Source organism: Propithecus coquereli, unplaced genomic scaffold, assembly GCF_000956105.1.
Source record: "Propithecus coquereli isolate 6110/MARCELLA unplaced genomic scaffold, Pcoq_1.0 Scaffold41, whole genome shotgun sequence".
Taxonomy (NCBI): domain Eukaryota; kingdom Metazoa; phylum Chordata; class Mammalia; order Primates; family Indriidae; genus Propithecus; species Propithecus coquereli.
Window position 1 is genome coordinate 7,036,263 of NW_012149841.1, and position 24,164 is coordinate 7,060,426.

The window sequence follows — 24,164 nt, forward strand, 5'->3', positions numbered from 1 at the left end:
TTTCTCCCTCCCTCCCTCCCTCCCTTCCTTTGTTCCTTCCTTCCTTCCTTCCTCCTGTCCTCTCACTCTTTTCTCCTCTTCCACCCACCCGCCCTTCCTTCCTTCCCTCTTTCTCTCTTTCTAGATAATTGCCTTGAAGGGCCTCAGACAGAAGGTGCGCGGATACCGATGCAGGCATTCACACCATCACTGTTCCCTCATCCTCTCGTTCATTCTGCAAACACACACCCCCTGCGCGGCCTGCTGTGGATTCAGTCATAAGTTAGTCCCAGCTCCCATCCAGGGAGTCTTCGCCTTCTCGGAGGAGAGGCAGGCAGTAGATAGGTGTGGCCAGGACCACGGAAATGTGCTGGAAGGACTCGTGGGGCTGTGTGAGGGCCAGAGGGCAGGGAGTTCTCCCCACAAGCAGGTCTGGGACGGGCCTCATGGCCTGGCAGGGGTGGCTGTGCCTTCAGAGCACATTTAAGAGCCACGCAGGAAAACTGGTCCTGCCACTTCTTCATAACCCGAAGACTGGGAGCTGCCAACAGAGCTCAGAGCCAAGCCTCCGGCAGACAGCTGTCACTCCAAGGGCCCCTTGTCCCCGCCCACTCCCAAGCAGGCATAATTTCAACAGGGCCCAGAAAATGGAGGGGCTTTCGGCTCCTTCTTCACAGCTCGCAGACTTGGACTTCACAGCAGTAGGATGCCCGCTGGTTGTACCCGCCTCTTTCTGCAGGAAACGTCCCAGGTTATTCCAGTCCAGATGAGTCACCCCTTGGCACCCCTTCCCCAAACACTTTGCCTTTACCCGGCGAAGGTCCTCACTGGATCCTTCCTCCCATCTCAGTTGTCTTTGAACACGGCTTCTCACCCTTACGGTTCCAGACCTCAGGGACCATGTTCTCTTTAGCTGTAGTCTCTGAGGACAGCGATGCCCGCGTTTCTCCCTTCGCCTAGTCTCCGGCTTTCTGTGCTGTATCAGGAACGGTCCTGGGTGTGGAGGATGAGCGGTGCCTAAGACCTGACCTCAAGGAGCGCAGCAGACCTGCACACATATATTTTTGGTAGAAATATATACAGGATATACAGGGTATGCACGTTAGGGCCAAAAGAAAGAAGAGTCAGTCCTACCTTGGGGGCAAATGGCCAGGGTGAAGGGGGTGTTGGATTTGGGTGGGGGAGGGGACCAGCTGAACTGAATTAAATGGGAAGTGAAATGGGGGTAGACAGAGAACTAAGCAGAGCCAATACAGTTTTGCCAACGGTACAGAATTTTTGATTATACTTATGATTTCTGGAAATTTTGACAAAGGTTACAATGTGTTCCAACTAAATGCTGCAGTGTAAGTAGGCTTCGAGAGCCTTGGGATCTTTGTGATCAGCATTGTTCAGTCATCTCATGGAATTTTTTGGAAAGCCATTGAGTACAGCTTTGGTATTTGCAAACTGTCCTCAACCTAGTGCCTTGATGTTAGAATTTAACTGTTATTCTAGTTGCAGTGAGAGCTAATTTGGGCTCCTAGGGCAGAGAATGCGGCAGATCCTTAATTGCTTCTGAAATTCCCAAGGAGAAGAGTCTGAATTGGAGAAATATCACATTAGATTTTTGAGTACACATGATAGATTAAACCAGGCTGTCCAAGTATTGCTTCATATAAGTACCGTGGGGCCTGCTTTATTGTACATGTGAAAATGATTTGTAGTTAGCATCTTGGTGCATTTCATGACATTTAATGCTTTAACAGTACAAAAGGACTTGAGAGCAACTTCCCTTTTGTAGTTTATCCATTCCACCTCATTTCTGAATTACTACTTTTTTTTTTTTTTTTTTTTTTGAGAAGAGCCTCCTTTGTCACCCCAGGTAGAGTTCAGTGGCATCATCATAGCTCACAGCAACCTCAAATACCTAGGCTCAAGCAATCCTCCCGCCTTGGCTGCCCAGCTGAGTTACTACTTTTTCACAGAGATAAACTCTGTAGCATTCCCTGATTGTAGCAGTGGCCAATTTCGATGTAGCATGGTATACTCAAAAGTGCTGTAACTCTGTCATCCTCGTCTTTCTCAATAATTTGAAATCGAAAGAGCTTTAAGGAGCAAGACCACAGATGCTCATCGGAAGTGCTGTTGGTGTGCAGTTCTATTTCTTAAATCAGAGTTGCATCTCATTTGTAATTTGCTTAGCTCATGGTTTGCGTTAGATGGCATGAATACATATTTGGGGATTGTTGATGTTCTCATTGTATAAAACTCTAGACTGTTGGGACAGGGAGGAGTTTTCCTGATCAACTAGCCCTGTCCTGTTGGGCTACAGATGATAAGGATGAGACTGAGAGCAGGGGAATGACTTTACCTAGGGTCCCATAGCAAAGAAGTGACTGCAGTAGGATTAGGACACAGCCTGTGACTCCCTGTGTATTCGGTGGCTTTACAGCCTCTGGTGTCTTCTGTGTCCTTCAGGATGGGATTACACAGTTCCCTTCCAACCCGCCTAAAAGGCCAAGCTGCATTTCTGGTCAGGAGTGTCCTTTGGTTGAAAGATTTTACAACAACCCTTAGCCAATTTTCCTGACTCTCTCCCATCACTGGCCCCTCAAAGCAACACCTTCTGTTTTATGACTTGACGCTGTCCCTCCTTAGGACAGTGCTCGCATCCCCTGAAATTACTCCTTCGCTCCCATTCTTACCCAAATGAGCCTCCTATGAGTTTCTTAAAGCTCAATTCCTATTTTAGCTTCTCCGGGAAGCTTTCCCTGGCATCCACTATGCTGATTTGGTCTTAGAAACCTTACTCAATACCAGGCAGTTCAACGCCCAAGCTGTTTAAAAGTTCCATGGGTGTGGCTTCTGCAGCACCACCCTCTGCCCTGACCAGAGGCCACAGGCCATGTCTTAAGCAATTTTGTTTTCCGAAAACATCTAGTAATAGCTCTGGAGTGTCTGACAAGTGGATAACATAGTGGCTTAGAGCGGGAGTTTTCTGGTATGACGGACTGTGTTCAAATCCCAGCTCTGCTGGTAATTAACTGAGTAACCTCAGGCAAGTTATTCAACTTGCTTCTGTGTTCTCCTTTGTAAAACAGAGATAGTAATAGCACATATGCCATGAGGTCGATTTGGGGATTGAATATGACAGTATATGTAAAGTATTTAGCACAATGCCTAGCACGGAATATATACACTCTCTGTGGCAGTTATCATTATCCAGCTCACTAAGTAAGCAGTAAGTATTCAATTTCATATTTTGTTGGCTGTCAATCAGTACATACTGGCAACGTGTTATGTCTGCCAAAATTCCTCAGTACCATCTTGGGTTGCATCAGTAGAGATATAGTGTCCAGATGGAAGGCAGATGGAGTCCTGCTGGCCAGACCACACTCAGGGGCCTGGAAACAGTTCTGGATACTGCACAGTAGTAGATACTTTGACCAGTGAGAGTGTGTGACCAAAATACCAGGATGATCTGAGAACCTCTTCTTTCCTGTGATATGGAGGGAGAAACTTAAGTTTTAAGAGGAGAAGCAACAGAGGAGTCATAGAAGACGTCTTCGTGAATGGATGTCTTCGTTCCGCATGTATGTATGGCATTCCCATGATGTGTCAGGCTGTTCTAGGAGTTGGAGGTGGTACATAAATCCATGGTGATAGATACTAAAAAGAAAAATAAAGAGACTAACTGGGGGTGCGGTGAAATACTATTTTGGACAGAATAGTTAGGTTGAGCTCCACTGGAAAATAAATACTGAATGAAGATATAAAGAAAAGCCATGTAGATATATTGGAGAAGACGATTCCAGACAGCCAGATTAGCAAGCACTAAGGTCCTGTGGCAGAAACATATGCGATCTCCAGCTAGAACCTAAGGTCTGAAGGGCGAGATCACTTATCTAAGGGCCAGCTTTATAGACTTCTGAGCTCATGCCTATGGCACTGCACTCTGTAGAAAGGGAAGGGGAAGAAGAGCCTGGGGTCCTGAGGGTGCTCTGCTTTATCTGCTCAGTTTCCCTGGCATGCAGTTCCAGGGATGACCAGCAGAGGGGACCATGTACCGGGTTTCTGCAACCCTCTGCTTGAAGCCATGTTGAATGAGCAAATGTCTGCAACCAACTCCGTGAGATCTAAATGTCTCCTTGGCAGGAAATCCGCGAGGAGCACGGCGGGGTTGTGCAAACAGCCTTACAATGTCCGCTTGTGTGTGTGCACTCGGCTTCGCCCGCGTCGCCCACAATGCTCTGTTTTTTTTGGATAATGGGGCTCTGTGGACCCATGCGCCTTGTCATGCAAAGGGAGTGACCTGTGTTTGTCATAAATGGGTTCTTGTATGATTAATAGCCATGCGAATGAGCCCACAGCAGCCGTTCAGCACCCAGCTTCACCTCTTCACTGAGGCGGTGGTCTGAGTCCGCTCCAAAGCAACGGTGCAGAATTTATTGCTAAAAGGGAAGTGGCTTGTTTGCTTTGTGGTTGCAATCTTTTAGATGCAAGGCAGGGAGTGCAGATAACTACTATTGGTTGTGTGTGTGTGTGTGTGTGTGTATGTGTGGAGGGAGGCTACAGCACGCCAGATACTACACCAAGTACTTTACCTACATTATCTTACTTAATAACAACACTAAAAATGAAGCATTATGGTTTGCATTTTACCAACAAGCAAAACTCAGATTCAAAGAGTAGAATGACTCTCCCAAGGTCTCCAAAACTCGTGCCATTTCCACTAAATGATTCCCTTTCCTTTTCAGAGTGGCTTAGTCCGTGGCCCACACACTTGGAAACGCCTTCCTCATTCTGCTTGGCCATCTATAAACTGAAATTTGTGATTTTAAAATAGATGGGGCGTCTCTGTTCTTGGAATTCAGCGTGTTGATTGTACATGCGTGCATTTTTCTGAGAAAGCCGTTTTTTATCAGATTATCAAAGTAGTCTATGATCCTAAAACAAAAGGGTCAAAGCACCCCAAAATGTTTATATTTTGAGAAATGCTTATTTTTCTCTGGCCTGTTCCTCATACCAATGAGTGTCTTCTCTGCTCAGTAGTGACGTCCATGCAGCAACTACTCATCCAGCAGTCACAACCCATTTCAGTGGCCGTACACAAAAAGTGTCCGGCCTGTGCATGGTGCCTGCGTGGGGAGGAGCGATGAAGGGTGGTTGAAACGGCCAACGTGATGAAAGTGAGTCAGACACAGCCCTTGAAAGAACACACAGCAAGCAAGGGGGTTGCTGGGAGGAGATGCTGTTTGATTTGGTTGAAAGATAGACAGGACACCCACAGGCAGAGAGGGAAAAGGTGTTCCCGGCAAAGGAAACAGCGTGAGGGAAGACACAGAAGCAAGAAGCAGGCGAGAGCCCTTGGCACTGCCATGTTCTGGTGTGACTCAAGTACACGGTGCTCAGAGGAGCTTCAACAGAGGGGCTGAAACTTGAAACAAAAGTTTTGGGCCGGATTTTACAGCCTGGGATACCAAGTAAAAAAATTTACCCACCTTTATTTCGCAGCCAGCTTAGGAAGTGTTTATGCTAAACATGCCTTTCTTCTACCAGCGAGCTCCGAGCTCCACGTCCTCCCTGCCCTCCCCGATTCTGTGTCAGCGGCAGCATCCCCACCCCCTGCATGGCAAACACACCCACCCTTCTTGTCCCAGCATTAGGTTAATGGTCTTCACAGCTTGCTTGGGGTTCAAGCAAGGGCTTTTGTTTTCGAATATTAGTTTTGTTTGCAGTGAAGAGTACCTTGAAATCAAGGCAATTGCGCCCTCCAGAAACTAGAAACAAAGGCAGAGCCACACATGTCTCTGAGACTTCACGTGAGGTGTTGGCGCTTTGGACATTCTTGATGCTCGAGATTTCACAGAGCACGCCAACCTCTCTTGGCCTCAGATTCCTTGGGTTTTTGGTGTATGAACTGGCTTTTGTTGGATTATTATTTTTTGTGCTTATATGATTTTTGCCATCTCCCACTCCCCAAATAAATTTGACCTGGGAACTAATTCCCTTGATTTTTTGACATATAATTCCAAAGCTTCCTTAGGTTACCCCGGTGGGCCCCAGTTTAAGAAAACTTAGCACGTGGATACCTTACTCTAGGAACCGAGTCAATCCACGGCTCTGGGGCTGTCGGATTCTTCAGGGGCTTTCAGTTCCCAGGAGGACTTTAAACAGCACCTCACCTCCCTGTGCCTGGGCCTGCTGGGTTGTATTTTACCGTCTGGCAGAGAACTATGGAGGCAGAGAAACTTCAAGAACAAATGCACGATGCAGTGGCTCGTGGAATCCAAGGCAGGAAGAGATAAAGAGGACGCCTCTTTTTTCCTTTTTTCTTTTTTTTTTGTTTCTATTGGACGATGACAAAATGGAAGAGATTTAATTCACCAGCATTCGTTTCATATACGACATTCCCTGTAACATGTTCCGAGACAGGTGAATGATCTGAGGGCCTAAAGTATCCAGTGTCGGAGTGGGGGGAGGGGAGAGGGAGAGAGGAGGGTATGGACTGGGGGTGATGAGGACCAACGGCATTGAGAGGAAGGCCCGGGGGAAGAGGAGGGGACCCAGGGAAGGTGTGGAAAGCTGAGAGTTTGGTGGGAGAATGGATCTAAGGGTGAGGCAGGTGGAGAAACCTCAGATGATGCTCAGGTTTTGGGCTTATGCAATTGGATGATGGTGCTTTTCATTGACTAGGGAGGAGGAGGACGGTTGGGGAGGGCAGAAAGTGAGGGTTGCTGCACTCGTGGGATCTTCACCTGGATTTATGGTCCCGGAGCTGGGGACAGAGGTGTGGGGCCAAAGGTTGAGCAGTCATCAGTGTATGGGTAAAGGTTGGACTCAGGAGGGTCTCACCAGAGAGGGTGAGAAATGGCGTGAAGAAGGAACACAGAGACCAGCAGGTAAAAGTCAGAGAAAGTAGAAACGTAAGGAGGAACGCGCAGAGAGATGGGAGCGAGCAAGGAAGCAGGTCCCAGGCATCTCAGGGAGGAGGGCTTGATCAACTGTGCACGTGGCAAGCCACTGCCTGCAGCCCTGCTGTCTGAGCAAGAGGTCCCGGCTGTTGTTTATTTAAATACCTGAGAAAGAATTCTGGAGAACTCAGAGGTTTACAATCCAAGAGAACTGACAGCCTGTTAATCTAATTCACTGACTGTCAGAGCAACCCAAATTTGAGGTAACTTCTTAGGCGTTCCCTTTCATTTTCTAGACTGAAGTTAAGCCATCCAAGAGAGGTGGGACCACTTGCCCGACATTACACAATAGTGAACGTCATTTCCAAGACAAGCGCTTGTGTCCCTGGAGTCTCTTTCCCTTTGAAATTGGGCAGAAGTCGCCTGGGTGGGCTGAGACCGTCAGCCTCCTAGGTGAGAAGCAGACTCACCAAGCAGTTTGCTCATAAACATGTTCTTGGTTTCACAAGTGACAGGGAACAAATCCACTAATGACTTCCCAGTGCTGGGCTGGGCCAGAGCTAAGCCCCAGTGTGATTGCTTCCATATTCCCTGGCGTGTGAAATTGGGGGAACACACTGACTTGCATTCCCTAAAAAAGAATCTAACTTCTTGGATATTTTTTGCTGCTGCGATATTGATGTTTATGGGAAAATTAGCTATGATGAGGTAATAGTCTATTTTAGAAAACTGAGCTGAGATATTGAAGGAGCTATTTTCAACCTGTACTTAATTGTTCAGTTCCATAATGGTCTCTTGGCTTTTTTTTTTTTTTTTTTGAGAATTCCCATGGATTGCCTTACAATTGGACTCTAGCAGCTTGTATTCCACAGGGAATGCCTCCAATCCCTTTTGAGGGACACCATGGTATTAATGATCGATGAGAATATTCAAGGCATTTTCCCATTTGAGTGCCATTACTTGTAGTGTTAAAACGTTTTGAAAACACATTTTAGCCATTAACTCATTTTTATTGTCAGATGAAAGTGCTTAATAGACTCACTCCACTTCAGTTTTCCTCCTTCATCTTGGAATGAAATCATCTGTTGGATTCTTGGCAACACGTTCGACAACGGAACAGAAAACCTCATGACTTCATTGCAGAAATGGCAGATGGAGCAGGGGCTTGCGGCTCAGCCCAGCTACCAAAAGCTGCTAACCTTCTTCAGCAAATTCAGGCTCCTGGAACTTATAAGCTGAGCTACTTCATTCCACTGGTACATTTTTACCCCCAGAAAAGCGGCTGCTTACATCATTTAACAAATGTACCTTTGCTTTAGTTGAGAAGTATTAATATTTTTTAACACCACGTATTTTGTGTCTTAAATATTATAGGTTGATGGCTAACTGGAAGCCAGTAGCTTTTTATTTTTGCTTGTAATTCAAAACAGTCAGGCAGTATAAATGTTGTATAAGGGGCTCTGCGATTATCAGGAGAAAGTGTCTGGATACTGGATGCCTCGGGGCCACCCCCTGGACGCCATCTGACGGAGCCTGGGAGGAGCCAGAGCTGTTGCCAGCTTGCAGAGCAGCATGGGGAGTCTGGAAGCCTCTAGGGTCATTGACAGAAGTGGCTATCCTGGCCGCCTGTCAGGGTTTCTCCAATTCTGAACCTTGCTGGTCAGCTTGAAAGGTAGATTGTCACGACCACCTTCCTAAAATCACCTCCAGTCCCAGAAACATTGCTAAAGCCAGCACTAGACTGCTTTCTTCCCCTCTTCTGGAAAAATCTTGGGGCCCCATTGTAGGTAGGAGGTGAGAATTCTGGGGACACTAAGTGAGCAGGTAGCAGGTGCCCCTGCAGGTGCTGATCCGGGCCTGAGGAAGCCACAGGTCGCACTTGTAGCTCAGCTCCCAACCCTGGGCAAGTTGCTGACTAAGCGAGTAGTTCCTTGACTTCTAGATGTCATAAACTGGTAAAATTTCACAATAAACTTTGTGAGTTTAGAATACAGCCATCACCATCATTTTGTAAGATAAATAAAAACACTCTGCAACATAGAAATGTTTGAATAATTAGCTTTCTGAAAGGCTCTTGATGTAGGCTTTATTTTTCTCATTTTGCATTGGAGGGGCTAATGCTTGATGACAGATGGGCAGGTGGACAGAACAATCTTAAGGACTTTCTTTTGCAGTGCTTCCTACACGCCGGGCCTGGCTCTGAGTGCTGGGAACGCAGTGAGTTGTTAAAACAGCCCTGCTCAAGGAGACCTGGCATTCAGAGAGAGACAGGAGAAAGTGTATGTAATTACGGTTTGCTCTGATAGGCATTGTCACATGGCAAACACAGCGTGTTTGGTGACAGAAAAGAGCAGCTCACTCAAAGGAGTGGGTTTTATTTTGACTGAGTTGGAACAGAAGGGTAGAGAGGGCACGGGGTGGTGGGTTCCTTCCAAAGATCCCTATTTGCACCATCACACTTGACGGGGAATGTGCAGACGGCGCTCGGCGCTTTTGAAGAGCTGGTGCTTAGAGGCCAGATAGACCTGAATTCCAGACCCTGCTCTTTCACTTGCGAGCATCTGGAAGTTTCTAAATCTCTAAGATTATTTCTTTATCTCTAAAATTGTCATAATAACAGTTCCCACTTCATAAGATCGTTGTAAAAATGAAAATAGGGTAATACAGGAAATGCTCTCATCACTTCTGACCTACAGCTCATTAAAAATGTTACGCAGAAGCGTGTGGCTGGAGTGGAGAGAGAGAGGGGCCGGAGGAGGACAGCAGAGACCTGGCTTTCTGTGCCCGGTGCACGCGGTTGGACGCGGTGTATGCCGCAGGCACTGAGGAGCTGTGGAGGCACATCAAGCAAGGACGTAACAAAATCAGACTCATGTTTAGGAAGACGGCTCTGCCAGTGGTATGGAAGCGAGTGGAGTCTGAAGATCAGGGTGGAGGCTATTTGCAGGACGAGGCAAGCTCTGCTGAGGGTCTGAATCAGGAGATTCCAGGTGGGGGGAGGAGAGAAGTGTGCAAGATGGTTCTGAACCACCTGTGAGGGTGTCCTTAGGGAGCGGTAGGCATGCTGAGTTCAACGTAGCAAGACCCTTCCGACAAGGAGCAGAAACCCTGCTGACAGCAATTCAGTTGACGTCCCATTTGCTTTTTGTGTTAGTGGACAGAGCACGAGATTCAGAGCCACAACATCTCTATTCTAGTCCCTTCTTTGGCCCTAATGTGCTGTGGGTCCTTGGGCAAGTCTTTTATTGTAAAATAAAGGACTTAAAAAGATGAGCCCAGTTCTAATGTGGAGTGTATTCTGATCAAATTTGGGGGTGTAGTGGGACTACCAGGACCCATCTGGAAGACCTTGGGAAGAAACTTAATACACCTGGGTCATGGAGTTCTTATCTGTGAAATCCATAAAATGAATGTCATGATAATTCTTTGGTTTATATGGTGTGTTGCCAAAAATAATTGGATCTTCCAGGACTTCTTAATTCCCCAAACATTGAGTTATAGATAATGTGAGTCTTTGATTTTTTAAAGTCCTATCACCAGGGTTACTAAATATTGCAGATTCTGAAAGGTTATGTTGGGTCATTTAAAATGCTAAGAAAACTTAAGGCCTAAGATGAATACTATCATCTTAGACCTTAAGGAAAAATATTAGAAAATAAACCCTGGTGGGGCTGCTGTTTTATTTATTTATTTATTTTCTTTCCTTCTGTTCTCTATTGATAAAAAGTGGTATTGGTTTAGGACTTGTCCTTTCAACTAGTCATAGCCAAAAAAGAAATCTTCTAGGGGCTTGTGAGCTAATCATGAAAACTGAGCATTGCAATTTTGATGTACACAGGTGAAGGTCAACATTCACACTGCCCAGCATCCTGGGCCTTCATTGTTTATTGTGTCTTGATTACAGAAAAAGAATTCTGCATAAACTATGGTCATATCTTTTTAAAACAAGCCCTGCTTGATTTCACTTGTTTTTTTTTACTCTGGGAAGGCAGCTATCATTTAATTTCTTTCTTGCTAAACAAAAATAGAGTTCCAAACGGGGGAAAAAGTGTGTGTTTATTAATTCTCTCCCCTTTTTTTTGAAACTGGAAATGTTACCAGAGAATTACTCCTTTAAGAGAGTCATTGTTTCCCACTGAGTGGCCTTGGAGCCACCTCCCATAGAAGTGGTTTTGAGCTGAGAGCCAGGAAAGTGATCATAGGAAAGACCATGTGCACATCCAAAATTGTCACCCCCTGACGATGAGTCCCTCCCTTGGCAAGGACATGCAGGCAGCCTGTAGAGGCAGAGCCACCACTCCGAAAGTGACTAGAGAAACACCCTTCTTCTAGACTATTTGGGGGAAATAAATTAAAGGACCCACTTCGAAATACTAGTGTAATAAATGAATCTTAAGGAATAAATCTTCTGTTTGTGAAGGACTCGATGAGTCACCCAACTTGTACCTTTTGTTCCCTTCACACTCCTAACCTCCCCCCAGCTGGCGACCTTCTCTCAGCCAACCCAAATCCCCAGTATTGTTCTAGGTGGTAGCTCATTTCTTCTATGAAGCAAACTTTTCCAGAAGTCTTCACCCTATATGGTTTTCTTTCTTCTCTCAATCCCTGGAGAACCACCTCTCCCCCCGTACATGCCTTGGAGTAGCACCAGTGTAGATCAAGCCCTTTTGGAATCTAATGGAAGCTGTAGACTCTCCCCAGAAAAATAAGCATCTGCATTCCACAGTACAACATCCTGCATGTGCTCTCAGCAGACCATGCACTCTCTGAAGTCCCCACGCAGGGACCTTCTAGGGGTCTGGAGCCCTAGGTCTCCAGTGTGGAAGAGAACATAGACTTTGGATTCACAGACGTTCAAAGTCAAATGTGACTCTATCTTGTATTCTCTTGGAATTCTCTTTGGAACGTTGTTAAGCCATTTTGAGTCTCTTTTTCCCCCAATCATTGTGAAGATATAATAGTCGTAGCTACCTGAAGGTTGCTGTAAGGTTCGAATGACATAAAGTGTGTGAAAGCTGCGAGTGCAGTGCCAGGCACACAGTGGGCACTCAGCAAAACGCTGGTGTTCTTATTTCTCTCATAGGTATGAATAATAACTATAATCACTCTGACTGGTATTTAATATGTACCAGGTATTTAATATGTACTGGTATTTAATATGTACTATTCCTTTCACATTCAGTTAACATCTTTCAGTACTTACTGTTTATCGGGAATTTGTTATGTACTTTTAGATAGATTATATGGTTTAATTAAAGATGGGCTGTCTCCCTAAATAGAATGTGCATCACCTGAGCGCTCAGGCCATGGCTTCCCTCACTGTACCCTCTGCTCACAGGCACCTTGTGTATTGGGGATATACAACAACTGATTGATTAATTCTCTCAGGGTAATTGTTAAGCATGGCATTTTTGTGAGAAAACCAAAAGAGGAAGAAGAAACTTGCCACCAAACCATGATGGGGTTACCTTTTTCTGGGATAGGCATTGCTTTGTCCTTTTATTCAGGTAGGTCACTGTCGCTAAGAGAGTCGGTGTTGAGGAAGGTGAACCAGATCTCTAGGACCAGAGTGGGCGGCGATCCCAAGCGCCCTTTTCTTTAGAACACTGGCAAACCTGTGTATTAACCCTTTGTTCTTTGGCATTTTATTTCTTTTCAACAGAGGCATTAATATTTTATGAGCCACTTTGGGTTTTCTTCATTAGATATTTGTGTTTTCCTTAGCCTTTATGCTGTATTTATGAAATAGGGTAAACAGAACACAACTGTTTGATTAAAAATTAAAATCTTTGATGGTCATCTTGAGCATTTACTAAAAAGAGTGGCCTTGCTATTAATATTTGCAAAAGCACTTGTTTATGCTTGGGAATTTTGCATTGTAAATGGGTATTTATATAGAATTATCTGAAGACCCCTGTCTCTGGTTATCACAGAATTATATAAATATTGTTCTTTTGAAAAGTTAGTTTTCTTTCATAAGAACTTAAATTTTCTTCAATCAGCTTCTATGCTTAATTTTAATATTTTAAGCTTTCTAATCTCTAAAAAAATCTTCCCCCAGGTATATTTTGAATATGAAATAAGAAAATGTATCTAAAATACAATATCTTGCATGTAGAAAAATCTCTTTTAACTATTAACACCTATAAGCATTTACCTGATTGTAGCTCAGTGTTAAAGGGATGTATATAAAGGATCATGGATCTTGGGAGACCAAACCTGAAAGATAAAGAAAAATGTAAATCATGTGATTCTGGAGATGTTGCCTACATTTATTTGATGTCCTGCGTATCTGAAACCATAAGATGAGTTGTAATGTTGAATAATTTTACATTTTATAGTGTACACAGTGCTTTCACTTAGTCATTCACTTAGTCTTTGCAAGAGTTTCATGCAGAAGATGCTGTAATGTTACTGTTTTCAGATGAGGAACCCCAGACTCACAGCTACAATGACTCGCTCTAGAATAATGGGCCGGTTCGATGGTGCCTTACATTTGTGAGGCTCTTTCAAGCACTCTTCTCTATGATCTTATTCATTTACTACTAATACTGTGCATCTTTTGAAAACATCAGCCGTCCATATTGTTATTTTAACCTACTCTATGATTCAGATTCTCAAAACCGTCTTAATCTTTATAAGTCAGTCCCAGCTTGCAATGCCATGGGAAAACAGGCCCAGACAAGCGCTGAAGCCACCATTCCCAGGACTCAGTGACCCACCCACCTTCACTTTGGTGGAGAAGGAGTAGAGTCCTGGAAAATCCAGGCATGGAAGACTGGTGCCTCTAAGAGTCAGAGGCCGTCCCGAGTGGGCATGGATGCAAGGAGGACAGCCTTCCAGTGCTATTCTTCAAAGCAGGGAACATCCCAAGGAGGGGCCTTAGAGAGTCTATTTTTGGGGCCCCATCACTTCACAAGTATGTATCCAACTGGTGTGTCCTTTCCTGTCTCTTCTTCTGGTAGCCAAGACCTTGTACAAGTTGAGTATCCTTTATCCAAAATGCTTGGGACCAGAAGTGTTTCAGATTTCAGATTTTTTTCAGATTTTGGAATATTTGCATTATATTTACTGGTTAAGCATCCCAAATCCAAAAATCCAAAATCCTTTGCATGCACTTCCTTTGTGTGGCATATTGGTGCTCAAAAAATTTGAGATTTTGGAGCATCTCAGATTTCAGGTTTTGGGATTTGGAATACTTGACCTGTACTCTCTGTCCTCTCTCTACCCCTACCTTATTCTCCCCGCAAAAAGGAATTTAGGTGTTGGAACCATCACGTGCACCACTGGAGCTACATCACGTCCCAGGAGGACTTCACTTTAGAAATGACCTCTGAAGATGCCAAGGAAGTCTGTGTGTGTGTGTGTGTGTGTGTGTGTGTGTGTGTGTGTGTTTAAAGCTTAAACTTTACAATATAAACGATATACTAGTTTTAAATAATGAACTCTACAAATAATATTGTGATAAACTCTACAAATAGTAATGCTCTACAAATTACTGCTTGTACTGTTTTATGCCTGAAATACCTATTATCATCTTCCTTTATGGATTCTATTTCTAATATTTTAGTATTTTTGCAACCGTGTTTTTTGCTTCTCTCCTTCAAATCATTCTCCTTCTCCCCTTTTATTATTGGAAAGACCTTTCCTGTGCCCTGAACTTACATAAGCAGCTTCCTTACCTGTGGAAACTGCCAAGAATTAGCATCATTTTAAGAGACTCGAGTTAAGGTCCTCTGAGTTAAAGCTCAGAGCCCGCACTGGATTGACCCAGCCCTATGATACAAGCTCCCACACCACAGGGAAAAGTGGCAAGTAGCTGGCATCCAATGAGACAGACATGGCAGCTACATTAGGCATGTAGCCATGAAATTCCTGAATAGAATGTAGAAACCAGAGTTGCCAGCTTTCCAGAGCACAGCCCCAACCAGGGTGCTCTGCCACCCGTTTCACTGTGAAACCACTGCTTTGCCCACAGGAGCTCTGAGACTCAGCTCATCCTCAGATGTGACTTCCTCTGCGGAGCATCCTCTGCTCTTAGCCAGAGGAGGTGTTTCTTTGCATTCACTCTCTCAGCCACGTTTCCTTTTCCCTTTTTATTTTCCAAACACCAAATTTTGAAAGGGACCGTTTTTTCTTCTTCACTTTGGCTTCCAGAAGCTCAGGTACACACTGATGCGCCGTCTCTGACGGCTGGACTAGGCAGCGCGTAACTCCTGCCCTTCTTCCCTGTCTACCATCATCTTACTGATCTATTTTTATTCTTCTGTTCCCCCCACTGCCACTATGTGTTTGCATTCTCTAATAGTGTATAATAACTTATCTGGTTTTTTTTTACTGAATGAAATAAAATAATAAAAGATAATCTCTATTAGTTAACTAAGCCATCTCACTAGTACTATGGTACATGGCAATTTATTTTGTATTCACTTAGGAGCTGCTTGAAAAGATTGCAGAGTCTGTGTCTTGACGAATATGGGTGAGGGACCTTTCCAAGTGGAACTCTGGGTCCAGTTAAAAATAACTGTGGTCTCTACTTGGTGGCCTTCTGTGTGAGGATGTACCAAGTCACTTTGCAGACTTCCCTAGATCAGAAGATACTCCCATTATTCTTACTGACCTTGGAGAAGGCATCTAAGTTTTATGCCATGAAGAAGATGAGATTAAATATCTCTGTACTAATTCAGGGAGCCTGTATTGGGTTTGAAACACATTTTCTAGGTTCCATAGGACTGGATTTGAACTCTAATACTATTACACATAATGTCCCATAGTCATTGTTGCAGACGTTCCTGTTTGCGAAGTGACTTATCTAGCATCCTGGAAGTTCCAAGTAATGGACCTTGGTTGATGTTAGAATGATGTTCCAAAATACTTGACCACATCAGCCAACCTACACAGATAACCTTCTGAAGAGATCGAATTCTACAGCTAGTATTTGGATATATTTCCATGTACGTTTGTTTTAGTCTGTTATGAATTTCAAAGGCTGAGCATATTTTTCACCCAGGTACTCTGTCAGTAAAATCACACACAAGACAGAATTTTAGGAGGAGGCTGAATCCATGCAGGTCTCTCGTGACACATTCATAGCACAAAACTGTGGAAATTAAGAATATTTAACTTCCATTAAGGCACTTTGTATGAAAGTCAGGGACACTATTAAACAGTAAAATCATCAGCCTACAAGAAGTGCCTCCAGGTCTAAGCTGGACTGGTTCATTCAGCTGGAAACAGATTCTTTCCTAGAGACCCAGGAGGCTCTTTGGGTGCTGCCCAGTGGCAGGGACGGACTATACCATGTCCAAGGTTTAGTTTGGCAGAACATACCTCACACAGGGCCTTTCTCAGAAATAGCGTATATCTTAAAAGGAAATGTACATAAAGGCAGGGGAGAAAAGGAAAAACGACAAAAGGGACTGAGAAGATTCTTTTGGAAGAGAAAAATACTGCATTTGTCTCCCATTTGTGTATGTATGTATGTGTGTGTGCACGTGTGTGCATGTCTAAAAATATTCATACACCTCAAGGTGGGATGTCTAAGAAGTATCTAGTCCAATCTTCTGCCCAACGCATAACTCATTTTTATAACATTGTGAAGGGCTGATAGAGTATATTTCTAGTTCGACATCACCAGTGAGAGAAAGCTCACTATGTCACAAGGAAAACCACTCAATATTCAGACAACTCCAGTGGTTAGAAAATTTTTCCTTGTTATTTCTCCATGGGTCTTAGTTATCTTTCCTAGAGCCACATACAGCCTATCTAATCCACCTTCCAAAAGCTAATCCCAATTGAATATTGAAGGCTGCTAGGGTAATCACGATGATGGTGGTGGTGGTGGTAACTGTCACCACCATCGTCAATAGCGAGAGCACGTAACATTTCTTGACACTTCCTGTAAGTGCTGCGCTAAGCATTTTACATTTTTATCTCATTAATTCTCACAACTTGACTAAACAGATACTTTTTAGAAGTTCATTTCACAGGTGAGGAAACCAAGGCTTACAGAGATGAAGTTGCTTTTTCTGGATACCAGGTAGCAGGAAGCACCTGGGATTAGACTCAGGCATTCTGACCTGGGATAGACTCTTTAAGCAGTCTCTTCTCTGGTTTTCCGTTAGTGAGTTATACCGTGGAGCACATCTGCAAATGCAGGAGTATCTTCTCAGGGGAGGATTCCGGAGACCAGATTCCACCACTTGCTGCATATTCTCCTGCACAGAGTCATCCTTGTTCTCTCACCATATCTTTCTTAGAGTGGCATATTTTAAAAAAATTCATGGTATCAACATAAAAACTGTTGGAAGCTCTATGCATAGAAATTGCAGCCCTGCAGTTCCCTTACACTGGTCCAGTGATGTTTCAAGTTGCTCCTTCACAAGCCGAGGTACCTGAGTCACGAGAGTTCACGTATAGCGGAGTTAGAGGAATGCCTTCCCAAAGCACAGTGCCTGACAACTAATTGCTGTTCCGTAAATACGTGTTGAATGAATTAGTAGATTAGTGACTTCTCTAAGAAGGTAGTTAGATGTCTAGAGCTGAGAGCAGTAGAAATTTTGCTGTTTACTTTAAAAATATCTACATTTTAGCTATTCTTTTTTTTTTTTTTTAGGTTGAGACTGCAGATATGTAACTAATTTGTATTTCTCTTTGATTTGACTCACCTTTGCAAATGTCTTAGGCTGCAGTTTCATTGAGAGTAACTTTTTGGATGTTATGCCTTTTCATTTTTATGTTTCGTGAAGTACCCACTCTCATGACCATTGAAATGCTAAATTACGAGAGTCTCTAACTTGCCTGTGAGCTAGACCTCTGAAAAAGTGCTCATCCTATACATGTTAAACGGAGTCCCTACAACTGTAAATCTGTGTTATCTAAACTCTCTTCCTCATGAGCTTTAAGAAACTTACCTTTCTGGACAGATATTTTAATAATGCCCACTGTGTTGTACTTGTTTATTGACATGGTATGTTCCACAGCAATGGAAAGCTTATGACACTTTTATCGTTGTCATACATTGTATGGTTTAGGCCAGATGTCCCTAGGTTTTAGAGACCTAGTGCCTCAGAGATAGTTATCTGCCACAAATTCAGAAATGAGTTGCTGTGCTATTACTCGTCCTCTGGGATGGAGATGCTTTCTTTCTGGACTTCAGAGGTAGCTATAGGGATTCCACTGGTGTTCATGTAACTATGTTTTTTATATTGCTAATGACATTTGGTTTTTTGTTGTCTTTGCTAGGTTTGCTGGGATGGGAAACCTGCTCAAAGTCCTTACCAGAGAAATTGAAAACTATCCACATTTTTTCCTGGATTTTGAAAGTAAGTGCCAAAAATTATAATATAATAATGGAAACTTTTCACATTCTTTATAGCTTATTGCTAAGAAAGTTATAAAAATTTCATATGATACTTAAACCATATCCAAATGTCATTGTGCATTTCTTTCTGCGATTATTTCTAATGTCATCTTTCTTCTTTATTTTTCTGTTGTTTTAGAAACATAATGGAAAGTCTTTTTTAATGTATCTGCAATTTTCTTTGATTTTAGAAGTGATCAGCTTTTGTAGGCCTAGCATAAATCATCATTGTGTATTTTTCCTAAAAATTTTTATGAATTATTGTTTCATATTCCAAATGAAAGTAGTAAGCACAGTAATTTATACAGATTAATATAAAACAAATATCACTATATATGAAAGAGAAAGTGAGTAATACCACAAATAAGGCTTACAGATTTTTTTTTAGTCATTTCCATTTGTTCTTTATGTATTATTTGATTGTATGAATCATTTCAGGATTTTGAGATGTACCCCTTTTATCCAAAAGGTTATGTTTCTTTTATCAAAAATTTTAATATTTTTTTTTCAGGTAAAATGGCTTAAAAATCATGATTGAATAAGCCCAGAAATTGTTTCTTATTTATTGATTAAATGCATTTACAAATAAATGGCACATTCATATTTAATCAGACTAAGGTTATGTTTCCACTTTCACTTTTGTATTCCCCCTTTTTTATTATTAATGTAATTCCTCAATAGCAAGCACAGTTAAGTATTCACCATTGGTAGCACCCCTTAATCTGCTTTCAACTTTAATTTTCCAAGTATTTTACCTATATTAAAAATAGTAGTTAGAACTTCCTTACATATAGATTAAACCTTCTAACAGAGATTTGCTAAGTGAATGCTAGAAGACCCTTCCAAGATGCACTAGACTGAAAGGTGAAAGTTCCCTAGGTGTATCTTTTTAGTGTCTTAGGTGTGTTTAAAATAGCTACTTGAAAAGTAAAGGTGTCCCCAAGTCTCACATGTTCTGAAAAAAATTTAATCTAGATTATGTTCAATGAAAGATGCCTCACTTCAGATTTAACTCAGTGGGCTGTGTTGTTGTTGTTGTTGTTGCTGCTGCTGCTGTTGTTTGGCTTGGGTTGCTTTGGTTTGGTAAGGGGTGCAGCGATAGCCAGATCGATTTGATATTTCAAAAGAAATGGGCTTTTTTACTGGCTTAACTTTTGTTACTCCTCTAAAATATATATATGTGTGTGTGTGTGTATGTGTGTATATGTATGTGTGTGTATATATAGTTGTTTTTAAAAGAATGATTTATTAATAACTTTAAAAATTTTTTTCCAAAATAAATTGTCTATAGTGGTAAACCCTTATTTTACTATTTACATTTTTCATTGCTCCCTTCCATTTCTTGTCACATGCATTTTACATTGCTGCATTCAGCATGTACAAAGGCCAAAATAGTGGTGAAATACCCCACTTGTTCCCGAGGGTTGGGGTATGTAAACACCTAAGAGAATTGCATGCTTGTTCTTTCTGGGAGCCCCGAATCCCACTCGTACCTGTGCGTGCTCACACGTGCCTCCCAGAGTTCAGGGACTCCACTTGCCTATCAAACAAGCTGTTCTTGGATACTCGGCTTTCCATGCTTCCGCAAAGATCAATGTTGGGTTCTTGGTCAGGTCTAATCTTAAAAAACCTTTAAAGTGATAAAAGTAAAATTTGCAGGGATTTAAAACAGTAGAAAACAGTTTTCAACTAGTGTTCTCCTGGGTTCCAGATTTCGGAGGCTATGCCTCGGGATCTGTCCCCCACCACTACAGCAGTCAGGGATGGGTGGAGAGGGGCCTCTGTTCCTTTCCCCTCGTGGCCAGAGCACTCTGGCCTGCTCAGTCTTGTACTTTGGACATTTTCTTAACATTTTATTTAAAGAAAGACCGTGGTGGTTAAATAAAGCACTTAGAAATCTTGAATTGTGATGATAGTTTATGGTATAAAAACATCATTTGTTCATATATTACAATTTCTTCTAGAGAAAGAAGTGAGAACTGAATTCCCTTGTCCGATAGCGTATTACTAAGGCTAGAGCTATAATATTTAAGGAAAATATAAAACTGTAAATTTATAAAAACTGCCAGGTATGGTGGCTCATGCCTGTAATCCTAGCTCTCTGGGAGGCCGAGGTGGGCGGATTGTTTGAGCTCAGGAGTTTGAGACCAGCCTGAGCAAGAGCGAGACCCCGTCTCTACTAAAAATAGAAAGAAATTAATTGGACAACTAAAAATATATAGAAAAAATTAGCCGGGCATGGTGGCACATGCCTGTAGTCCCAGCTACTCGGGAGGCTGAGACAGGAGGATCACTTGAGCCCAGGAGGTTGAGGTTGCAGTGAGCTATGATCACACCGCCACTGCACTCCTGCCTGGGAGACAGAGTGAGGCTCTATCTCTAAATAAATAAATAAGTATGTATAAAATCCTGTTTATTTCCTCATCAATTCTAAGCAGAAGATCACCTTTATTCTGCTGAGACTCTGAAAAGATAAATAATTGGGTTGACGTCACACAGGAGTGACCAGGGAACACAGCTGTCTTTGGCCATCCTCGTCCTGCTGCTTTGCTTCCCTGAAGAGCCCATCACCAGCAGCTTCCTAGAGGGGCCACAGCTATCATTCTATCCCTGACTAGAGAGGGACGTCTTAGTTGTCCACAAACTAAGTCATCTCATAGAAAAAAATTGATTTTGATTTCTTGATCCTGAAAACCTTGTTTCCTAAAGTGGTTTTCAAGAAAGATTGCTGATGGGCTGGAAGGATCGGGAAGGTGGGCTGCTGTCATGACCTCCCCTTGCACCTGCAGATTTCAGCTCCATCCAGCAAGGCTATGTTGAGTAGGATCGCAACCGTACACGTAAGCCATGCGACATCAGGGGTGCAGAGCTAAATGAGAGCAGTCGCGGCGTTATGAAGACCCAGGCTAGCGTGGAGGACAATACAGGCACACAGTCCAAGACGAAATAAAACAAATGACTCCAGGGAGGCACGGTGTGGCACGGGAGTGGAGAAGGAAAAAGTGTACATCTAGTTTCTTGAAACAGAAGACTATAGAAAGAATCAGAGAAGTCTTCTTGCAAGAGGTGGCATTTGGAATGGGCTTTAAAGAATGAGTAGTTTTTCTAAAGCACAGATGGGGAGAGTTTTCCAACAGATGGAAACAGTGTAATTAAAAGCAGAGACTGGAATAGGAAGGGCATGGCTGAAGAGCAGCAAGAGGTTTGATTTAGACAGAGCACCAAATGCTTGCTGGAGAGAAGTGGGGACCGACATGGAAGCCTGGCTTGGGTCAGGCAGTGGCAGGCACGGCTGCCCGGCTGAGAAGCTGGGGGCTGGATGTCCACAGTCAGGGCTAATCTCCAAAGACAGTAGCCAACATCCCTGAGGGAAAACTGGGGGGCTGAGCAGACAGGGCTGAGCAGATGGCAACGAAAGGCGTGCTTAGCTTAAAGGAGACTTGAGCAGCCGGAGGATCCAGGAGAGACGCCACCTCTCTGGAGGTGGACAGGAAGAAGGACGCCTTACTAGACTGAAATTCCTGACTTCAGGGCGTGAGCTCCACTCACTTTGGCGATGCAGCATTTGGCCCATGTAGAGCACGGAGCGTGGAGCACCCAATGAACTTCAGTAGCAGATGCTGGTCACGTGAGGGCACAGAGTGGAGCAGGCTAAATCCAGGCAGTCAGGAGAGCACAGGCGCTCAAGGAGGAGGGAGTGTAAATGGATTCAGTGCTGCAGAGCACTCAGGAAGGGTAAGGCTTGAAAAGGGGCAGTGAGCTGCCTAATCCCTGGTGGCCATGGGAGGGCAACTCAGGATTTGTTGCTTTGTGTGCAGAGGCTGGAGTGTGAAGAGTTAAGGAGGAAGGGGTAGAGGGAGGAAAGAAAGCTGAACAGCGTGTAGTAACAGGGTAAATGAATCTGGCACCTCTACTTTGAGTGTTGAATATTCTCTTTGAAGTCGGTGATGGGATATAATTGAACTGGGTCAAATAGATATAATTAAGCCAGGTCAAAACATAGTACAAAAGTAGACACATCTGTCCTTAGGTTTTGCCGTTGCATAGATCTGATTGAAATTCTTGTCTGGCCTTCGCAGCAAGTTCTACACTGTATGCTCACGTTTCTCCACAACCACTTAACACCTTTTTTTCATTGTTTTTCTTCCCTCTGCTTTTTTCTTTTTCTCACTCTACCGCCTCACCATGTCTCCATTTCCTCTTTGAAGCCTGGGAGACAGGGGAGGAATGAAAGATGAACGCAGGTCTCTGACCTTTCATGAGTACTGGTTTCAGGGACAGTATACAGGAAGAAGTCTGCCTGAAGCTCTGTCCAGGATCGCGTGGCTAGATCCGCCCTATGGCACCCAACGTGGGCAGCAGGCATTCGTCTTCCAGTGAAGTATAATATTTCTCACGATTCCCAGGTGGAGATGATCATTCAAAACATCTAGTGAAACTTCTTTTTATATAGCTACCTGAGCCTCACCCAAAAATTCTGATTCAGGGATTTACTCCCAAGAATCTGCTTTTCCCCACATTTCCAGGTGCTTCCAATGATCAGCCAGCTTGGGAACCTTTAACTAACCCATCCAAGTGAGGCACTAGCCCACCCCAGTGTTTAGAACAGGGGCCTAAGCCATGCAGTTTTTTTGAGTTCCAAGACCCAAAGCTTGAAGTGGAAGGTCTCCAAGATAGGTAGAAATTCACGTAGAGTAAAACCTATGCAAGAGTACCTTGTTTCAAAGAAATTCTTTTTTTCAATCAGCAAACCTATTAATGACCTATTAATGATTCACTTGGGATCTGAGTAGACATTCCTCCCAAGACGATAAACAAATGGCCAATAAGCACGTGAAAAGATGGTCACTACCATTAGTCATGAGGGAAATACAGATAAAACCACAATGACATAGCATTTTACACTCACTAGGATTGTTCTAATCAAAAAAGGAGATAATAAAAAGTGTTGGTGAGGATGTGAATGTAAAATGGTACATATGTTTGGAAAATAGTCTGGAAGTTCCTCACAGCGTTAAACATAAAGTTACTATATGACCTAGCTATTCAACTCCTAGGTTTATACCCAAGAGAAATGAAAATACATGTCCACACGAGAACTTATACATGAACGTTCATAGCAGCATGATCATATAGCTGAAAAGTGGGAACAACCCGAATACCCATCATCTAATGGATGGGCAGATAAATGTGGTATATCCATTTGATGGGATGTTACTGAGCACTGAAAAATGAAGTACTGATATGAACCTTGAAATCACGGTGCTGAGTGAAAGAAGCCAGTCACAAAGACCGCATACTGTATGATTCCATGTATGTAAAATGTCTAGAATAGGCAAATCTGTAGAGCCAGGAAGCAGAGTAGTTGTTGTCTAGGCCTGGGAGGTGGGGAGAGTGTTGGAGAGAAATGGGGAGCGGCTATAGTAACAGGTGCAAGGGCTTTTTTTTTTTTTTTGCCGGGGGATGGAGGAACAGTAATGAAAATGTTCTAAAACTATTGTGGTGATGGTTACCTAGCACTGGGAATATATAAAAACCACCGAATTATACATTTTAAATGAGTGAGTTGTATAGTATGTGAATTAAATCTCAACACAGCTGTTATTTAAAAAATAAAAAAGATTCCTTTGGAAGATCCAATTCTTTTTCCTTCTGGTTAATGCTGACACTATTCTATTTGCCCAGAATATACCATTTCTTGTCTTTGCCTGATGGCTGCACTTTTAAAAATTTATTTCTATTATCGAGGCATAGTGTACCTGCACTAACATGCAAGTGCACGTTGCAGTCAGTTTTGACAAATGCCACATTCTGTCAAGACACAGGATATCTGTGTCACTCCAGAAGGTTTCATCATACCACTTCCCAGTCCATCTGCCCTCCACTCCCCAGAAACCACTACTGATAGATCCGATTTACAGCTCAAA

General features: G+C 43.2%; 1 protein-coding gene across 1 annotated transcript in view; it reads left to right on the top strand.

Annotated features, from left to right (window-relative positions):
• The window catches only part of FAM49A (family with sequence similarity 49, member A), a 116,530-nt gene that overhangs the window by 52,658 nt on the left and 39,708 nt on the right, over nucleotides 1-24,164 (top strand). Inside the window, exon 3 of the mRNA XM_012653098.1 lies at nucleotides 18,120-18,199. Within this exon, the coding sequence (XP_012508552.1) occupies nucleotides 18,130-18,199 (70 nt within the window). The 5' untranslated portion in view covers nucleotides 18,120-18,129. The remainder of the gene's footprint in view (nucleotides 1-18,119; nucleotides 18,200-24,164) is intronic.